Below are 16136 nucleotides of genomic sequence, written 5' to 3'. Positions count from 1 at the left end.
GGCCCTGGCCCGGCTCACGCCCGCGGGCAGCAACGTGCCGCCAGGCGCACGCATCCGGGAGCTGGGGCTTTAGCCCCGCCTCCCTTCCAGGTCCTGCACAATTGCAGGTCCATGAGCAAAACAAGTGGTTGCTGCTGTTTTAAGCCATGGGTGCTGGGAGGTTTGTCACCAGAACAGGGCTGTAGGGTAGATAAGGGCCAGGTCACCAAGGGCCTTGTCCGCCAAGAGGAAATGTGTTGGGCTTTATCTCTGCTGTCGTAGGGAGCCATTGGAGGCCAGTGAGCAGCGGTCACTGCAGGGGGCATGGGGTGTTGGGCTTTATCTCTGCTGTCGTAGGGAGCCATTGGAGGCCAGTGAGCAGCGGTCACTGCAGGGGGCATGGGGTAGCCAGAGAGGCCGGTGACGAGGCTCCTGCCGCAGGCTGGGGAGGGAGGGTGGTGGCCGGCCGGGAGGAGGCTCATGGAGAGAGGGCTGGCTGGTGGGTCCTGGGTAGGAGCTGAAGGTAGTTTGGGATCAGCTGACACGCTGGATGTAGAAGGGGTTGAAGCCGAGCACAGAGTTTGGGTCTAGACAGCATCATTCGTGAGATGAGTAAGCTCGATGGGACTTGAGAAGGGTGCAGGGAAGGAAAGGGGTGGGGAGGGAAACTGAGGCTGCCAGCATGGGGCGTGAGCCTGCTCCCTCGTGCCCCTGCTTTGTTCCCTCCACCCTCTCCTCCCAGAGGCCCCAGGAGGCTTTGTCTAGCTTTGCTGGCAGCTTCCCTGGGCTGTCTGTGATGTGGCTGCCTCGGGAGCAGACGGGTGGGGGCTGGGCTGCTGCTTCCCCTGGGGGCTCTGCTTCTGCCTTGGTTCCTACGCGGCTTGGCTGGGGGCTCTGGGAGTCACCTCTAGGTGTCTCGCAAGTCACGTCCCTTATCAGCAATGGTTTCTCCCCTTCTTTGTGAGGGAGTTTAGCTCCAGGATGCTACAGCAGGGTCCCCAGCCCGCTGGGACCATCAGAGTCCTCAGACTGCCCACCAGTCCTCAGGGCCCCAGGCCAGGGTCGTAGACAGTGTGTGGAAGTTGGCCACCTTCTGTGCTGAGAAGCGACCTGGGAAACTAGAGATTTCCTTCATTTGCAAATGAATTTCTAAATTCCAGGAATGAATTGCATGTTAATCAGACATTAAGACAGTCTGTGGAATATTTAATGACACAGAAAGATGTCACTGACATATTGTTGGGAGGAAAATTCAGGTTGCAAAACGGTGTGTACCCCCAGCCCGAGTTTCCGTCTCACCCCTGGCCCCAACGCTCGCGAGGGGCGGGGCTGCAGACGCCACCAAGGTCAGGGCGGTGCGGCCTTTTTCTTCGTGCTTCTCGTGCTCCCTGCATTTCTCTGGGAAATGTGCATTCATTCTAGAATCACACCCTCCCCCTGCCCCCCTCAAACACTATCAAATGTGCCGATAACTTAGAAAATCTGCTGCTTAATAAAAAGGAACCGATGTTCAGAATAGAAAATTTGAAAGATATAAAGATCTCTCCACCCAGAAGCCACTATAGGAAAGAGCTATTTTTAAAGTGAAAGGTTGTTTACTTTTCTCACTTTTCTGTTCTCATTAATTCTAGAACTGGTATTTGTGGGATTTTGTTTAAATTTTGTGAATCTTTTGTCCAAGTTCTTGTTCTCGACCAATATGCATGTAACTATTTTTCCCTCACGAATGCAGAAAATGAAGCGGACTTTGTTCAGCCGGGGCCTGGGGTTGCTAGTGATCTCTTTCTGGGGTGCGGGACGAACTTCACCCCCAGCTCAGCCAGGAGCCAGAGTCAGGCCCCTGCCCTGCGGGCTGTGGGGAAGGGCCTGCCTGCCGGGAACACAGTCCAGGATTAAGCTAGGTTTGGGGAAACGGCCTGTTTCCTTGTCTGAAAAAGGGTTCACACATTTTTCACGCTGAGAAATTCAAGGCAAGTACGTAAATGTCAGTTCCCTTTCCAGGGTGGTCACCTTTGACCTCTCCACACAACTTGGGGCCGCCGTGGAGACTCTGACCGGAGGAGGGCTGGGACAGAGGAACAGTGTCCCCTCCTGGTTGTGTGACCTGGGAAGGTCCCCACCTTGCTGAGACTCAGTGGTGTCCGGTTGCCGAGTGGGAACTGTGCTCCCCGCAGGCTCGTGTGCACGTCAGCTGGGCCCAGCCTGGGCGGGGAGCACACGGCAGCCGCGCCACCCTCCCGGGTCCCCGGGGCGGTCACGGAGTCCAAGGAAGGTCAGCTCTGGGCTGGCCATGGCGCACGCACAGCCTGCGTGGCCTCACCCCACCGTCCCGCCCCTGGCTGCCTCCTCAGACCCCAGCAGGTGCCAGCCAAGCCTTGGCGTGGCTGGGGCAGGACGGGAGCCCGGCCCGCCCGCCTTCCTGCCACAGACGGGCAGAGCGGCTGCCCGTGCCCGCGTGGCCAGCTCCGGACAAAGGCTGGAGCCCACAGCAGGTTTTCCCGTCAGGCTTTTATTATAAAGAAGGTTCCAGAGGGTCCTGGCCACCCTCCCTCCAGCCCCAGTGGGCTCCGAGCCAGTCCCGGCGCTGGCTGGTGGCCACGAGGGGCACTGCGGGCGGGGCGGGCGGGCGGCACTCTCAGGGCGCCGAGGGGTCTCTGGCAGCCGCCTGCTCTCTGGGACAGTCATTCCAGTGTTGGTCGGGAGCCTTCGGGACCCTCCCGGTCCTCTGCTCAAGCGGCAGCTATTCACAGTCGGCGCATAAGTTTTTTAATATATAAAAGCTTTTTAAAAAACAACAAAAAGTGGTGCCATCTTTAGAAACACTTCCAGCAAGATGGAGTAGCCCAGCTACAGCCAGTCGCAAGCCGCCTTCCCCGGGGCCAGGAACCCTGAGCACCTGCCCCCCACCCCCGCGGCCAGCGGGCACTGCCCACTCTGCCAACGGCCGCTGCAGCAGCAAACACCAAACTGCTGGAAACCGTCGGTGGCCAAGGTCCTCTGGGTGAGGGGAGCAGAACCTTTCGGTGCTCGAAGCAGGAACCAGTCGAGGGCTGGTTCGAGGAGCCCCTGCGCCAGCTGGGTGAGGTAGCGTTTCTGGGCTGCGGCCTCGGGGCAGGTGGCCTCTCCCGCTTGTGCTGGGCCACCTGGACGGGCGGGCGCGCTCAGCAGGGCGAGTGGGTGGGCAGGGTCCAGGCTGCGCTGGGTGCACAGGGAGCCTTACCAGGCACTGGCTGCGGCATTCAAGCCCCCATCCATCCCTGAGGCAGTCTGGGGGTGGGTGGGAGGGGACGGAGGTGCCCAAGGGGCCAGGGCTCAGAGCGGCCCCTCCTCTTCTGCCCGCCCCAGCCACCCCTGCTCAGCGTGTCCCAGCCGAGGCAGGGACACCAGGCCCAGTGGGCAGCCTGTGTCTCCAGCAGCAGCTCCGACGGCTCTTTCCCGTGCGGTCAGGCCTCACTGTAGCACTCGTAGATGTTGTCCTCCATCAGAGCCACCACCTGCTCAAACTTGTGCTGCAGCTGTGTCCTCCGGGCCGTGGGGTTGGCCTCCAGGGCGGTCATGATCTGAGGGGAGCCACAGGGTCAGCTGGGGGTGAGGGGTGCCACCTTGGCTCTCGGGGGAGGACACATCCCCAAATGTCCACCACTAGTGGCCGGCATGAAGTGTGAACGTCCCAGGGTGCCTGTATGTGGGAAGGAAGCCCACCTGCCTGGGGCGGGTGCCTGGCCTGGGGCTTCGTACTCACCTGCGGGCGATACCTCTTGGCATATTTATAAATCTCTGCCATGGCCACGTTGGTGTTGAACTCGTTCTGGTATTTCTATAAGAAACGGGAAGGCAGGAAGTCTGGGTGGTGACCCAGTGGTCAAAGCAGGACGCACCCCAGCAGGGCTGGCTGCTGCATACCCCCCGCAACCTCCCAGTTGGGTAGACAGGCCCCTCAAGTCCTGTGCATGAAGATGGCTTCCTGGACCCCAAACTCTCCTCTCCTCTCTGGGAAGGACCCTCGCGCCCCAAGCTCTGGGGAAAATGAGCCGTGGAGTAGCAGGTGCACGAGAGGAAGCCGTGGCCCCCCAAGAAATGCCATCTGCGCCCCCGCTCTGGTCTGGGGGGCAGCGAGGCCCAGGCCACCGACTCGCAGCCCGTCAGCCCAAGTGCCGCACCCGCGACTCCTCGGCCAGGTGGGCGTTCATCTCCTGCTCGCTGAGCGGGGCCATGTCCTGGATCTGCTTGTAGTAGCGCTGCACGGTTTTCCGGTACTCGGGAATCTCCTTGGCGTACAGCAGCTTGTTGGTTGGCGAGTCCTGGGCAGCGGGGAGGGAGGGAGTCAGACAGCAGGTGGGGGCTGGACGGAGCTGCTCTGTTTCTGGACAAGCTCTCATCTCTCCTGCCACGTTAATGGCCGCATTGGGCGTGGTGTCACTGAGCGTCACCCTCTCTGCCAGCCTTGGAGCGGGGGCTCCTCACTCCCTCCCTCTGCCGCCCTATTCATGGGACCCCTGCCCTACTTTCCCGGGACTGTCAGGGCAATGGCCTAGAGTGGAACCTATTTCTTCCAGGGCAGGAGTGCGCTGGCTGGGCCAGCTCTTGGCCGCTCGCAGCCAGTTCGACATGACAAGGACGTGTCCTTGTTGGGCTGCAGGTCTCAGTGGCTACGGCCTCTGCAAGCCCGAGTGCTGGCTCGGTGGTGCGTTTCCCACCACGTGCTCCTGGCGCCTGCAGGCAAAGAGCGCCAGGACCTTCCCGGTTCTCAGCCATGGGTGTCCCGCCACTGAGATAGAACGTGAGAAGTGACAGCTTTCTCTCTGCCTCCCCCTCTCGTGCTGTCTCTGAGATGCACGCTAAACGACGGCTGTGCCGCCCTAGTCCTGCGGCCCAGCTCTGATCACACAATCCCAGCCCTGCCCACGCAACCAGGGCTCTCCGCCCGCCTGGGCTCGGGCCACTCCCCCTGCCTAGGGGGCTGTCCTCCTGCATCTCCACCCTCTCCCCTCAGACACCTGCGCCTCCCTCCTGCGTGTGTCACGGGTCCTGGCCACCTGTTTCCCCTTTGCCCGCCCTTCACGGAATGCCCTGCTCAAATGGCTCTGGGCCTTCAGGGGCCGCTGCCCGGAGCCTGGCCTGATCCTGACCATGTCGTGCCCAACCAAGCAGGTTGTCCCCGCGCGCGGGCAGCCCCACGCGCACGGGCTGCCCCACGCCTGGCTCTCTGGCTTAAATGCCAGAGCTGGTGCCAGGCACGCCTGAGGCGAGTGCCGTCGGTCTACAGTGATAGTTTCTGATGGCAGGTGCCCGTTTCCTCCCCTGCTGAATGGCCTGCATGACCCATCCATGCCACTCCCCAGACCTGGGCTCCTTCGGTTCCCTCCCAGAAGGGTCTCTCTGAGGCCCGGGCTGCCGACCTTGCCCAGCTGCAGGTCGGAGATGGAGCAGGCGTCAATGAAGGCCTGTGCGATGACCGAGAGGCAGGCGTCGATGTGGTCCGTCTTGTCGATGTCAAAGACAAACTGGGGGTTCTTCAGGATGTTCACCCAGAACCGGAGAGGAAGGCTGTGGGGCGGGTGGCAGGGCAGGGTGAGCCCACCCACCCCAGCGGGGGCAGGAGAGCCGGTGGCGAGGGAGGCAGGCCAGGTGGCCCTGGAGGAGGGAGGTGGCTCTGGCCCTTGAGGCCGGTGGAGCCCGGGCGCAAGACATGACCTTTGGGGCCTGAGTGTGCCCACCCTGGCCAGCAGGGCAGCAGCGGCCGAGAGCAGGGTTTTGTGGATCTCCCTCCGCGCCCCCGCCAGCCGCCTCAGCTCTCACGAGGGAGCCCATCCAGGCCCTGGTTCTCATTAGAAGCCCCCCCACCGCTGCGCTGCGGCCCTGGCTCCTCCCCCTCACCCCCGGCAGCAGCAGGAAGTCCAGCTTTAGCACAGGGGCCACCAAGGAGCGGTGGGGCAATGGGGTGCCTGCAGCCTCATCCTCGTCCTTGGGAGGCCAGAGAGGGCTGGTAACACCCCCACCCCACCCCAGGGCCACCCTGTGACTTGGCGTGCTGGGCGTGTGGATCCCCAGAGCTCGGAGAAGTTCCTGCAACTCCAGAAGTTCCGGAAACTTCTGGGCCGGTGGCATTGTTTTCTGAGGGTCAGACTGAGTTTCTAACAACCTCTTGGTTGTGTGTGTGGCAGGTGTGTGACCACGGAAAGCTAAGACGTGCCTCAAAGGAGGGTGGCTATGAACTGGACATGGAATTCAGATCATGGGGGCTGAGGCTGGTTCTGCCACCCAGGGCTGCGGAGCTTGGGCAGCTGCTGCTTCCCTGTGAGCCTCAGTGTTCTCATCTGTACGTTAATTCTTACAATTACAGTGGGTTTCTTTGATTGCTCTGGTTTTATAGCTAGGGGAAACTGAAGCACAGGGAGGTTAAGTCACTTGCCCAAGATCACACAGCTGGGAAATGGGAGAGGAGGGACTGACCCCAGCAGGTGGCGGGGACAGAGGCTGGGCTCTGAAGGCCCAGGCCACAGCCCTCCCCACCTGGCTGCCCGCCCCCCACCTGTTGGTCTTCCAGATGTGCAGGGTGTCGGGGTCTGAGATCCCCCTCTTCTCAGCCTGCTCCTCCAGGAAGTCGAAGAAGTACTTGACAGCCAGTGGGGGCTTGTCTTCACGAATGGTCAGGATGGCCTTGAACAGGTCATCCAGAAACTTCTGCAGCGTGCCCTGTGGGGAGCAGGGTGGCCCCATCAGCCCAGGCCCTTGCGCAGAGGGTGAGCGGGCACCCTGGTGGCTCTGGGGCACCCCTCTGCTCAGGCTGCCCCCCTGGGAAGCCACATGGCATCAGGCTGGTCACCTAACCTCTCTGGACCTGTTTTCTTGTCTGAGAAATGGGCAAGTGAAACCTGCCTTGGGGTGTTGCAAGGACTGATCAAGACACTCGGGCACGGAGCTGAGGATACGGGCTGTAGGGTGCTGGCTCCGCCACCGAGCCATGTGACCTTGGGGACATCACTGGCCGCCCGTGACGGGGCTAATACTGAATCGGTCAGGCATCTTTCCTGGCCGTGGGCAATGCCTCCTCAGGAGTGGCCCTAAGCCCTCAGCCGCTTGCCCCGAGAGCTCACCCGGCCCACGGAGACGATGGGGAGAGCTCGCACCCCTCCCCCAGGCCTGTGAGAAGCTGACCCTCTAGGATGCTGGCCGCCGGAGCTGGGCTGGGCCCTGCACCCACTGCACACCAGGGAGACTGAGGCTGGGCCCACCTTGGTAGACAGCAGGCGTGTCAGGTAGATCTCTGGTAGCACCTTCTTGCGGTGGCTTTGCCGGTGGGACTTCCTAGGCTCAGCCAGCTCGTCTGTAGGCAGCACCTGGGAGGCCAGGCGGCGTCAGCGCGGCACCAGGCACCTCCCTGGGAGGCCGTTCTGTGCCCACGGGCACCTGGCTCTGCCAGGCAGCTAGGCACACAGGGCTGTGGCTTCCTCCTGACTCTGGCCCATCCCCACCCCCACCCCCACCCCCAGCCTTTCCCAGGGCCTCGGAGAACTTTTCCCAGAGGCCCAGGGCTGCAAAGCCAAGGCCACACCCAGTGAGGGGCTGGATCCCCCAGGGCCCCAGGCCAGGCACTCACCAAATGGAAATACTTCTCCGTGTCCAAGTCCTTCACTGTAAGAGGAAAAACACACACGATAAATAAACAAGGGAGAGGAGCGGGGAGAGCAAGAAGCGGAGAGAAACAGAGGAAAATGGAGAGAGCCCAAGAGACACGTAGAGAGGATGAGACAGAGACAGAGATGCAGAGACACACAGAGACAGAGGGAAGAGCGAGGTCCGGGGAGACACGCAGAGAACGGGACAGAACGAGGCAGAGGGAGACACTCAGAGTGACGGAGAGACACAGGGAGGGAGAGAGATGGGAGAGACAGTCACAGAGGGAGAAGGGGGAGGCCCCGAGTGGGCAGGGCTGGCTGCCCTCAGCCGCAGCACAGCCCCCTGCTGCAGGGGGAGACCCAAACTCTGCCCTCGACCTCGGGAGGGGACCTGAGCCCAGAGGAGCTCAGGCTGTGGGCATGGCAGTGGTGGCCAGGCCTGGGGCATCTGATGGGGCACTTGGCCGCGGCCCGAAGCCCAGATGGGCATGCCAGCCTCCCCTCTGGCCTGGCGGCCGCCCAGACCTCCAAGAACCACATTCCGCCCTCCCGGGGCCTCTCCCCAGCTGCCGCAGGAAATCAGCGTGAGGAGGCCTGGCCGCAGGCCCTGCCCAGGCAGTACTGGAGCAGAGGAGGCTGGCCTGGTCCCCCCACCACAGCCCGGCCCAGCCCTATCCTCTTGGAGCCTCGGTTTCCCCACTGGGGTGTGGGACGGAAGCACCCCTGCTCCACGTGCGCCCTGCTACCTCTGCTCAGTGTGTTGTCCTTCTTGTCTATGAGGCTCATGGCCAGGGAGGCACCTTCCGGGATCTGATGGGAGGGGAGAGGCTGAGGTCAGAGGTCAGAGGTCAGAGTGGATGGGGCTGGAGGTGCGGGTGGGGAGGGGCCGCACCTTGTAGTGGGCGAGGGTGTTAAGCTTCTTGCGGCCGTCCTCCACCACCGAGGTGTCGTCCAGGTCCCGCAGGATGTAGCTCTGCGTGCTCGAGGCGAACCACTCTGCAGCGCAAGGAGCAGGCCGTCAGGGCCACGGCCTCGTAGGGAGTGGCCTCTGTTTCCCCACGTGTGAAATGGGGACTCGGAGAAAGAGCTGGGGGGCGGGTGTGGGGGTGCAAAGTGCCAGGGTGGTGGCACGGAGCAGGGGCTCTGAAACGACCTCACCCACAGGGTTCGCGAGTGCCAGTTCTGAACTGAGAAAAGGCACCAGGCACGGAAGCGGCCACACGCCTTCCACGGCACCCACTGCCCTTGGGACAAAGCCCACGTGCCCGGCTCTCCCTTCTGGGCTCCAGGGGGTGCAGCGCTGGCCCCAGTGGTCACCCCGACTTCCCTGCTCTATGCGGACAACTGCCATACCCGTCTCCTCACCGTAAGGGCCGGTGCTCAGAACAGGGCCCGGCACAGAGCGACTGCTGAGGAAAGGCCTACCTACGGCCTTGGGAACAAGTGGCCTCAGCCTCCTGGCTAACCAAGGCTCCGATGCACCCTTCAACACCCACTCTGACGTCCCTCCTCGGGGGGCCTTTCCCGCACGCGTTCCCGCGGTTGCCCGCGGCTTGCTCACGCTGCAGGACCTGTCTCCCATAGCATACAGGCAGCTCGCAGTGGACACCCGTCTGCTCGTGTGTCACCCGGGCCACGGTTAGTGCACACACGCCGAGTGAGAAGCGTGCTCTGGCCACGGCAGGGCCGTCCCGGCTGAAGCAGCCCAACACGGAGGCGCCCCCGCCACCCCCACCCACCGAGGTCGACGTCCTCTACGCGCGGCCACTGGGAGTAGGGCACGTTCTTGCAGAAGGCTTCCAGAATCTTCTCCTTCACCTGCGTCAGCGTGTCGGTGTCCATGGCCCGCACGCTCAGCGAGTCCATGCCGCAGCCCTGGAAGGACACGTTCAGGTTCTGCAGGAGGGAAGCAGGGGCAGCGTCAGCGAGTGGCGAGTGGCCTGCCTGGGGCTGGGTCAGGCGGAGGCCAGGCCTGCGGCCCCCTGCCCCCACCCGGCTCACCCGGGGCTTGGCCTCGATGTTCTCCCGCAGCAGCCACTCCTCGTTGAGCGTGTAGCGGGCCTTGCCCGTGATGGCGTCGATGGAGCCCTTGTTGACCTGCTGCTTGATGGCGCGCAGGAGCAGGAAGAACGGCTCCCCGACCGTTTCCTGGCGGCAGGGCAGGGGCTATCAGGGGCCAAGGCCCACCCCCCACAGGCCACCTCCCACAGCACGGGGCTATCAGGGGCCAAGGCCCACCCCCCACAGGCCACCTCCCACAGCACGGGGCTATCAGGGGCCAAGGCCAGCCCCTCCACGGCACAGGGCTATCAGGGTCCAAGGCCAGCCCCTCTGCCTCCTGGCCTGCCCCCCCCAGGCCACCCCCCACTGCACGGCACGGGGCTATGAGGGGCCAAGGCCAGCCCCTCCGCCTCCCGGACCGCCCCCCACGGGCCACCCCCCACGGCACAGGGCTATCAGGGGCCAAGGCCCGCCCCCCACAGGCCACCCCCCCACGGCATGGGGCTATCAGGGGCCAAGGCCAGCCCCTCCACGGCACAGGGCTATCAGGGTCCAAGGCCAGCCCCTCTGCCTCCCGGCCTGCCCCCCACAGGCCACCCCCCACTGCACTGCACGGGGCTATGAGGGGCCAAGGCCAGCCCCTCCGCCTCCCGGACTGCCCCCCACGGGCCACCCACCACGGCACAGGGCTATAAGGGGCCAAGGCTGGCCCCCCACAGGCCACCCCCCATGGCACAGGGCTATCAGGGGCCAAGGCCAGCCCCTCTGCCTCCCGGCCCGCCCTCCCGGCCCGCCCCCCACGGGCCACCCCCCATGGCATGGGGCTGACACCTTCACGGCCCTCTCACAGCACCCACGGCTGCCTGTTTAATGCCCTCCTGTTGAACTGATTCCTGTGCCAACACCACCCTGGGGTGTCTCCACGGACCCTAAGCTCGTGTGTATTAAACACCACCAGCTGGGGCAGGTGTGTTCACTTCGTCAGCCCAGCAACCCCTCCAGTGGGAGGCATCGTCCTCATTGTGCAGCTGAAAATGCCAAGGCTCAGAGAGGGCAAGCAAGTCGCCCAGGGTCACCCAGCTGGGAAGTGGTAGAGCTGGACTTGAACCCTGGACCAGCTGTCAAGCCTGTGACTCCTTCTACCTAGAGGGAGCCTCCCAGGGTGCGTTTAGGTGGAACCAGAACACAGATGTGGCCTTGACCCAGGTGGCGGCCTGGTGACTGTGGAGAGTCTCAGGCCAAGTGAGGGCTCCACCCCCTACTCTTGCCCACCTCCGAAAGCGCACTGCGCCAGAAAGGGGCTCGGCTGCCACCCACGCCGTGAGCTGATTCTCACAGTCCCTATTTAGTAAGTAACCCAGGTGTTGCGTTTGTGGTGGACACACAGGTAAGAACAGCGAGTTGTTTTGAAGAAAGGATTGAGTGCGTAACAGTATTACGCAGATCTGGCAAAGACTGAGGGCACTGTGCCAGCCCTGCTCCTGGGCCAAGCCTCTGGGTCTGGCGGCCGGGGGCCACCCTGCCCCATTTTCTAGAGGAGGAAATAAGCCCAGAGGGGAAGGCCTGGTTGAGGTCACGTGAAGAGGCCAGGGGAGCTAGGTCCAGAGCCCACGTGGCCCTTGTGGTCCCTGACACAGCCCCGATGGCCCAAATGAGGCAGCTGGCAGGACATTAGGTGCCCCAAGGGCCCTCCCCGGGCCCAGCCTGGCTCCACCCCTCTCCCCTTCCCTGGGAGGCTCCATGGGACGACCCGGCTGCCTGGCCCTCACCAGGCCCAGGGGCAGAGGCCCCATTTGACGGAAGGAAACCAAGGCCCAGAGATGGCAGTGACTTGCCCAGGGTCAACCAGCTGGGCTGTGCCGAAGACTGGACTCAAGCCCAGGACAGCTGACGCCCTGGATCTGGGCTCCAGCCAGGCCTTTGCCTTTCCCCCGAGACCCCCAGGTGACCCTCCAGCCTCTGCCACCACAGCACAGCTGGAGGTGGCACAGGACCAGTGGCCGAGCAACTCCTGCCTGCGGGCAGAACAGAGGCCCCGACGTCCTGGCCCCCCGCCCTGCCAGCCTGCCCTGCCCTCAGAAGAGCCACTGGGCTTCCTTTCACAGACACCTCCTCCCAGCCTTTGCCCATGCTGTTCCCAGGGCGCGGAGCTCCCTCCACACTCAGTTCTTCACCGGGCTCCTTCCCACTAAGCCCTCGGGCTCAGCACGGGCCACCTGCTCCAGGAACCCCCTCGACCCCCCGCTGGCTGAGACCTGCTGGGTGGCATTTATCACTCGTGTTTTCATTAATTTCCACATCTCTCCCCGATGGCGGGAGAACCTCAAGGTCTGGGCTGGTGTCTGATTTAGCTCCTAAATCCAGACCACTGGCCCAAGGCCACACCGGGAGGATTAAATGAGAAAACAACGTCCAGGCACAAGGCCCGACACCTCCTCTGCTCTGCTCCAAGCACACTCTGAGCCCCTGCAGCCAGCAGCCCGGCCCCCTCGGAGCCCAGGTTCCCCACCCGCGTAACAGGTCCTGTGCGCCTGTCCCTGTCCCGAGCCCTTCCGCGTCTGCACAGAGGCTGTGGTAAGCCCCCCGCAGTCGGCCTGAGGACCTCGTGATGGCGGATCTACCAAGGGACAGCTGAGGGGTGGTGGCCACCGCTGTGACGTGCCCCGTTATTTCCCCGCCTGGGTCCCCATGTCCCCGCCGGCCGCCTCACCCGCAGACAGCTGTACATGCAGATGGACATCCAGTTCGTGAGCATCTTCTCCACCACGGACTCGGTGCGCCGCAGCATGAGCTTGGGGTTCTTCGCGGCCGAGGCGTCGATGAGGTCCACCAGCAGCTCCTTCATGATGCTGGTGTAGTACTCCAGCTTGCCGTGCAGCGCGATCGTCAGCAGCGAGGCCAGGCTGCACCTGCGGTGGCGGGCGGCAGCGCCGTGTGGTCCCGGGGCCCCGGTGCTGCCTTGTCACTGCACCCAGGGACCAGGAGTGCCTGTGTGGGAGGCTCCTGCAGATGGCTGAGTGGGGCTGGAGAAGCGGCCGCCTTCGTAACGTCCACAGCGACCACTGCGCCCTGTGCTCCCACGTCTTGGGCGTCCAGGCCCAGGAGGGGCAGAGATATGGGGCTCAGGAGCCCCAGGACCCAGCGCTGATGCTGTGTGGGCTTGGCCAGACCCCCTCCCCACCGCCCAGACCTCTTGCAGCCTGACCTGTCGCGCACGGCGAAGTCCTTCTGCTGCTCCAGTGCGTGGACAAAGACGATGAGGAAATGCTTGTTGTTGAGCAGTGAGGAGAACAGGCTGATCCCCTCTTCCATGTTGGGCCGGCGGCTCTCAGGAATCTGCGGAAGCAATCGGTGACGGGGTGTCCAAAGGGACCCAGTGCCCCTGCCTGCCCTGGGTCCCCAGAGTATGGTGCCACAAAGGCTGCTCGTATGCCTCCTGGGATGGGGAGCTTACCACCTTCCAACAGAGGATGCCTCCTAACTCCCTGTAACTGGGAACAATGGCTCAGTTGAGTTGAAAAGTGGGGCCCAGAGAAGGGTGAGGGAGCCAAGAGGTAACCCAGCAACCCAGTGTGGGAGACTCTCACCTCCCGTTCTCTAAGCAGCGGGCAGAATGGAGCATTCAGGAGGACCCAATCCTCTGACCTCTCTACCTGGCCTGGGGGGTCAGCACTTATAACACCCTGAATGGCTCCTTGAATACCCTATGGGATGGAGGGCTCAGTATCTTACAATGGTAGATGACTCCCAGCTCCTCAAGACTGGGATTAATGGATGAGATGAGCAGGAAAGGGGGCCCCAGGAAGGCGCAGGGTTGCCAGAGCAGCCCGCACCGTGTGGGGAGGTACTCACCTTCCACTCTCCCAGCAGGGGGTGGGTCTCCTGCACCGGGGAGCCGCCCTGGGAGTTGAGGGTCTGGGTGGGCAGTACGTAGCGCTCTTCATAAAGGGAGGAACACTGTAGGGCAGACCCCCCGCGCCTCAGCAGGGTGGAGACCCCTGCCTGGCATGCAAGGGGCACTCACAAACGGAAAGAAAGGGCACTGGCCCCGGCGGGCCTCTGCTGGGGGAAACTGACACAGAAATAACCCCATATGAAGAGTGGGAGGCAGCGGGCCAGGCCTGGGGGCCAGGGATTTGATGGGGGGCAGTCAGTGTCCCAGAGGGCTCCCTGGAGGGGCCACACGCAAAGCATGAGCCATGAGCCATGAGCCACCAGCATGAGCCATGGCATGGCAATGCAAGAGGGCCTGAGGCTTAGGGGGAAGTGAAAGCAGCTCAGTGTGCCACGGGGAAACTGAGATAGACAGGCTGGTAGGGACCATGTCATGTAAGGGCTGCCGTGGGAGTTGAGCTTCACCCTGAGGCTGGGAAGAGCCACTGGGGGTGCATGAAAAGTGACGTAGTCAGACACAGGCTCACTGTGGCTGCTGCAGGGGCAGGGGTGTGGCCAGGGCAAGGGAGGTGCTGGCCACCGGCACAAACGCCTGGACAGGCCAGGGCAGTGAGGAGAGGGTAGTGGCCCGTGGAAGGGCACGGAGGAGTATTGGGGGCACGGAAGGGATGGGGTAGCGCCTAGAGGACAGGAGGCGGCGACATGGAGACCCAGAGAAGCCTGGCTGGGAAGGGGCCCAGAGATGAGATGGCTGGCGGGGGCAGTCCTGGCCACCCCTGTGCCCCCTCAGTGAGGGGAGAGGCAGAGCCAGCACCCCAGGACAGTGGGGCCGGCAGCTGGCTTCACAGTTAAACATCAAGTGAGCGGAGAATGAAAACGGGGGGGGGGGGGGGGGAGGGAGGCGGCCAGGACTGCTGTGGACAGCTGAGCATGTTCTGCACTGCTCGAGGGACCCTCTGGGTGGGCAGGGCCAGGGGGGCTGAGCTGCCCGAGGTGGCCAGCACGAGTTTGGGGGCGGGCTCGGGCTCGGGCTGACCTTGGGGAAGAAGGTGCGGGTCACGAAGTGCTTATACTCCAGGAAGGGGATGCCCTGGCTGCGGTTCAGCTCTTTGGTCAGGTCCGTCATATCCGTCTGCAGCTCGGCGAAGCCTGGCGGACACGCGGGCGGCCGTGAGCAGACAGGGACCCATCCCTCAGCTGGGAACGCCGAGGCCCGTCCTGCACAGTCCCCGCCCGCTACCTTTGCGGATTTCCTCGCGGATCTGAGACTCCATCTCCTCCATCTGCAGCAGCGTCTTCTGCCAGTAGCGCTCGGCGCGGCGGCTCTTGGTGCAGAAGACGAACAGGGCTGCGGGCGGTGGAGAGGGGGTCAGGCCTCCGAAGCCCTTTGGAAAGCCTTTATGGGCGCCTGCTGTATGCAGGGCCCCAGCCTGGAGGAAGAGGCCCTGCCCACTGGCCTGGGCTCCAGCTCCCTGGGCGGGGTGTGGGGCGGGAAATGGGCACCCTCAGCCCTGCAGGCCTCTCCTGGGCTCCACCTCCTACAGGGCACAGGGCTTGGGGAACGGCCGGCTCAGCAACGCTTCGTGACCGTTCTTAGAGACGGGGTGTGTGCGTGTGTGTGAGTGTGTAAAATAGTGGTTAACATGGCTCTTCCTGAGTGAGAGAATTATGAGCGATTTTTGTTTTCTTTCTGACTTTTAGCATTTTCTATTCCTTCTTCAATAGGAATTGAAGACCTAGGTGTTACTTATGAATTAACACACTTTCAAAAGCAGACTACAAAGGAGTATCACATTATAATGCTTTTTGAAGGCAAGGGGGTATGCATATATATATATATATATATATATATATACACACACACACACACATACTCACACACAATGTGTAAAATATTTTACATATGTACTATTTTTAGGAAAGAAACTGAAAGGAAATATATAAAAATACACATTAATGATGGCATTTTTTCCTTTTATGTTTTCCCAGCATTCTCTAGAATTTTTGCATTGACTATGCTCATTTTTTAAAAACAGCTGTATTGAGATGTAATGCACACATCATATAATCTATCCGTTTAAAGTGTGTAATTCAGGCTGGGCGTGGTGGCTCACGCTTGTAATCCTAGCACTCTGGGAGGCCGAGGCAGGCGGATCGCTCAAGGTCAGGAGTTCAAACCAGCCTGAGCGAGACCCTGTCTCTACTATAAAAATAGAAAGAAATTAATTGGCCAACTAATATATATATATAAAATTAGCCGGGCATGGTAGCACATGCCTGTAGTCCCAGCTACTCGGGAGGCTGAGGCAGGAGGATTGCTTGAGCCCAGGACTTTGAGGTTGCTGTGAGCTAGGCTGACGCCACGGCACTCACTCCAGCCTGGGCAACAAAGCGAGACTCTGTCTCAAAAATAAATAAATAAATAAATAAATAAATAAATAAATAAATAAATAAAGTGTGCAATTCAACAGTTTTTAGTATATGCACAGAGTCCTACAACCATCACCATTAATTTTAGGGCATTTTTACAGCGCCAGGCAGACCTGCATGCGTTAAGCCGTCACTCTGTGCCCCTCCCCCAGACCCTGCGACCCGAACCAGCTTGTGTCTCCGCGGCTTTGTGCATTCTGGACATTTCTAGCA

General features: G+C 61.9%; 1 protein-coding gene across 1 annotated transcript in view; it reads right to left on the bottom strand.

Annotated features, from left to right (window-relative positions):
• Positions 1–2469: 2469 nt before the first annotated feature.
• The window catches only part of PLXND1 (plexin D1), a 50716-nt gene continuing 37049 nt past the window's right edge, over positions 2470–16136 (bottom strand). Inside the window, exons 21-36 of the mRNA XM_012785307.3 lie at positions 14734–14841; positions 14530–14642; positions 13452–13556; positions 12805–12935; positions 12310–12508; positions 9600–9746; positions 9338–9494; positions 8491–8594; positions 8345–8408; positions 7580–7614; positions 7215–7319; positions 6512–6675; positions 5379–5526; positions 4140–4280; positions 3722–3796; positions 2470–3539 (exon numbers count right to left, since the gene is read on the bottom strand). Of these exons, the coding sequence (XP_012640761.3) occupies positions 3423–3539; positions 3722–3796; positions 4140–4280; positions 5379–5526; positions 6512–6675; positions 7215–7319; positions 7580–7614; positions 8345–8408; positions 8491–8594; positions 9338–9494; positions 9600–9746; positions 12310–12508; positions 12805–12935; positions 13452–13556; positions 14530–14642; positions 14734–14841 (1913 nt within the window). The 3' untranslated portion in view covers positions 2470–3422. The remainder of the gene's footprint in view (positions 3540–3721; positions 3797–4139; positions 4281–5378; positions 5527–6511; positions 6676–7214; positions 7320–7579; positions 7615–8344; positions 8409–8490; positions 8595–9337; positions 9495–9599; positions 9747–12309; positions 12509–12804; positions 12936–13451; positions 13557–14529; positions 14643–14733; positions 14842–16136) is intronic.

The sequence above is a fragment of the Microcebus murinus genome, chromosome 21, assembly GCF_040939455.1.
Source record: "Microcebus murinus isolate Inina chromosome 21, M.murinus_Inina_mat1.0, whole genome shotgun sequence".
NCBI classification, from domain to species: domain Eukaryota; kingdom Metazoa; phylum Chordata; class Mammalia; order Primates; family Cheirogaleidae; genus Microcebus; species Microcebus murinus.
This window is presented reverse-complemented; position numbering and strand designations above follow the sequence as displayed.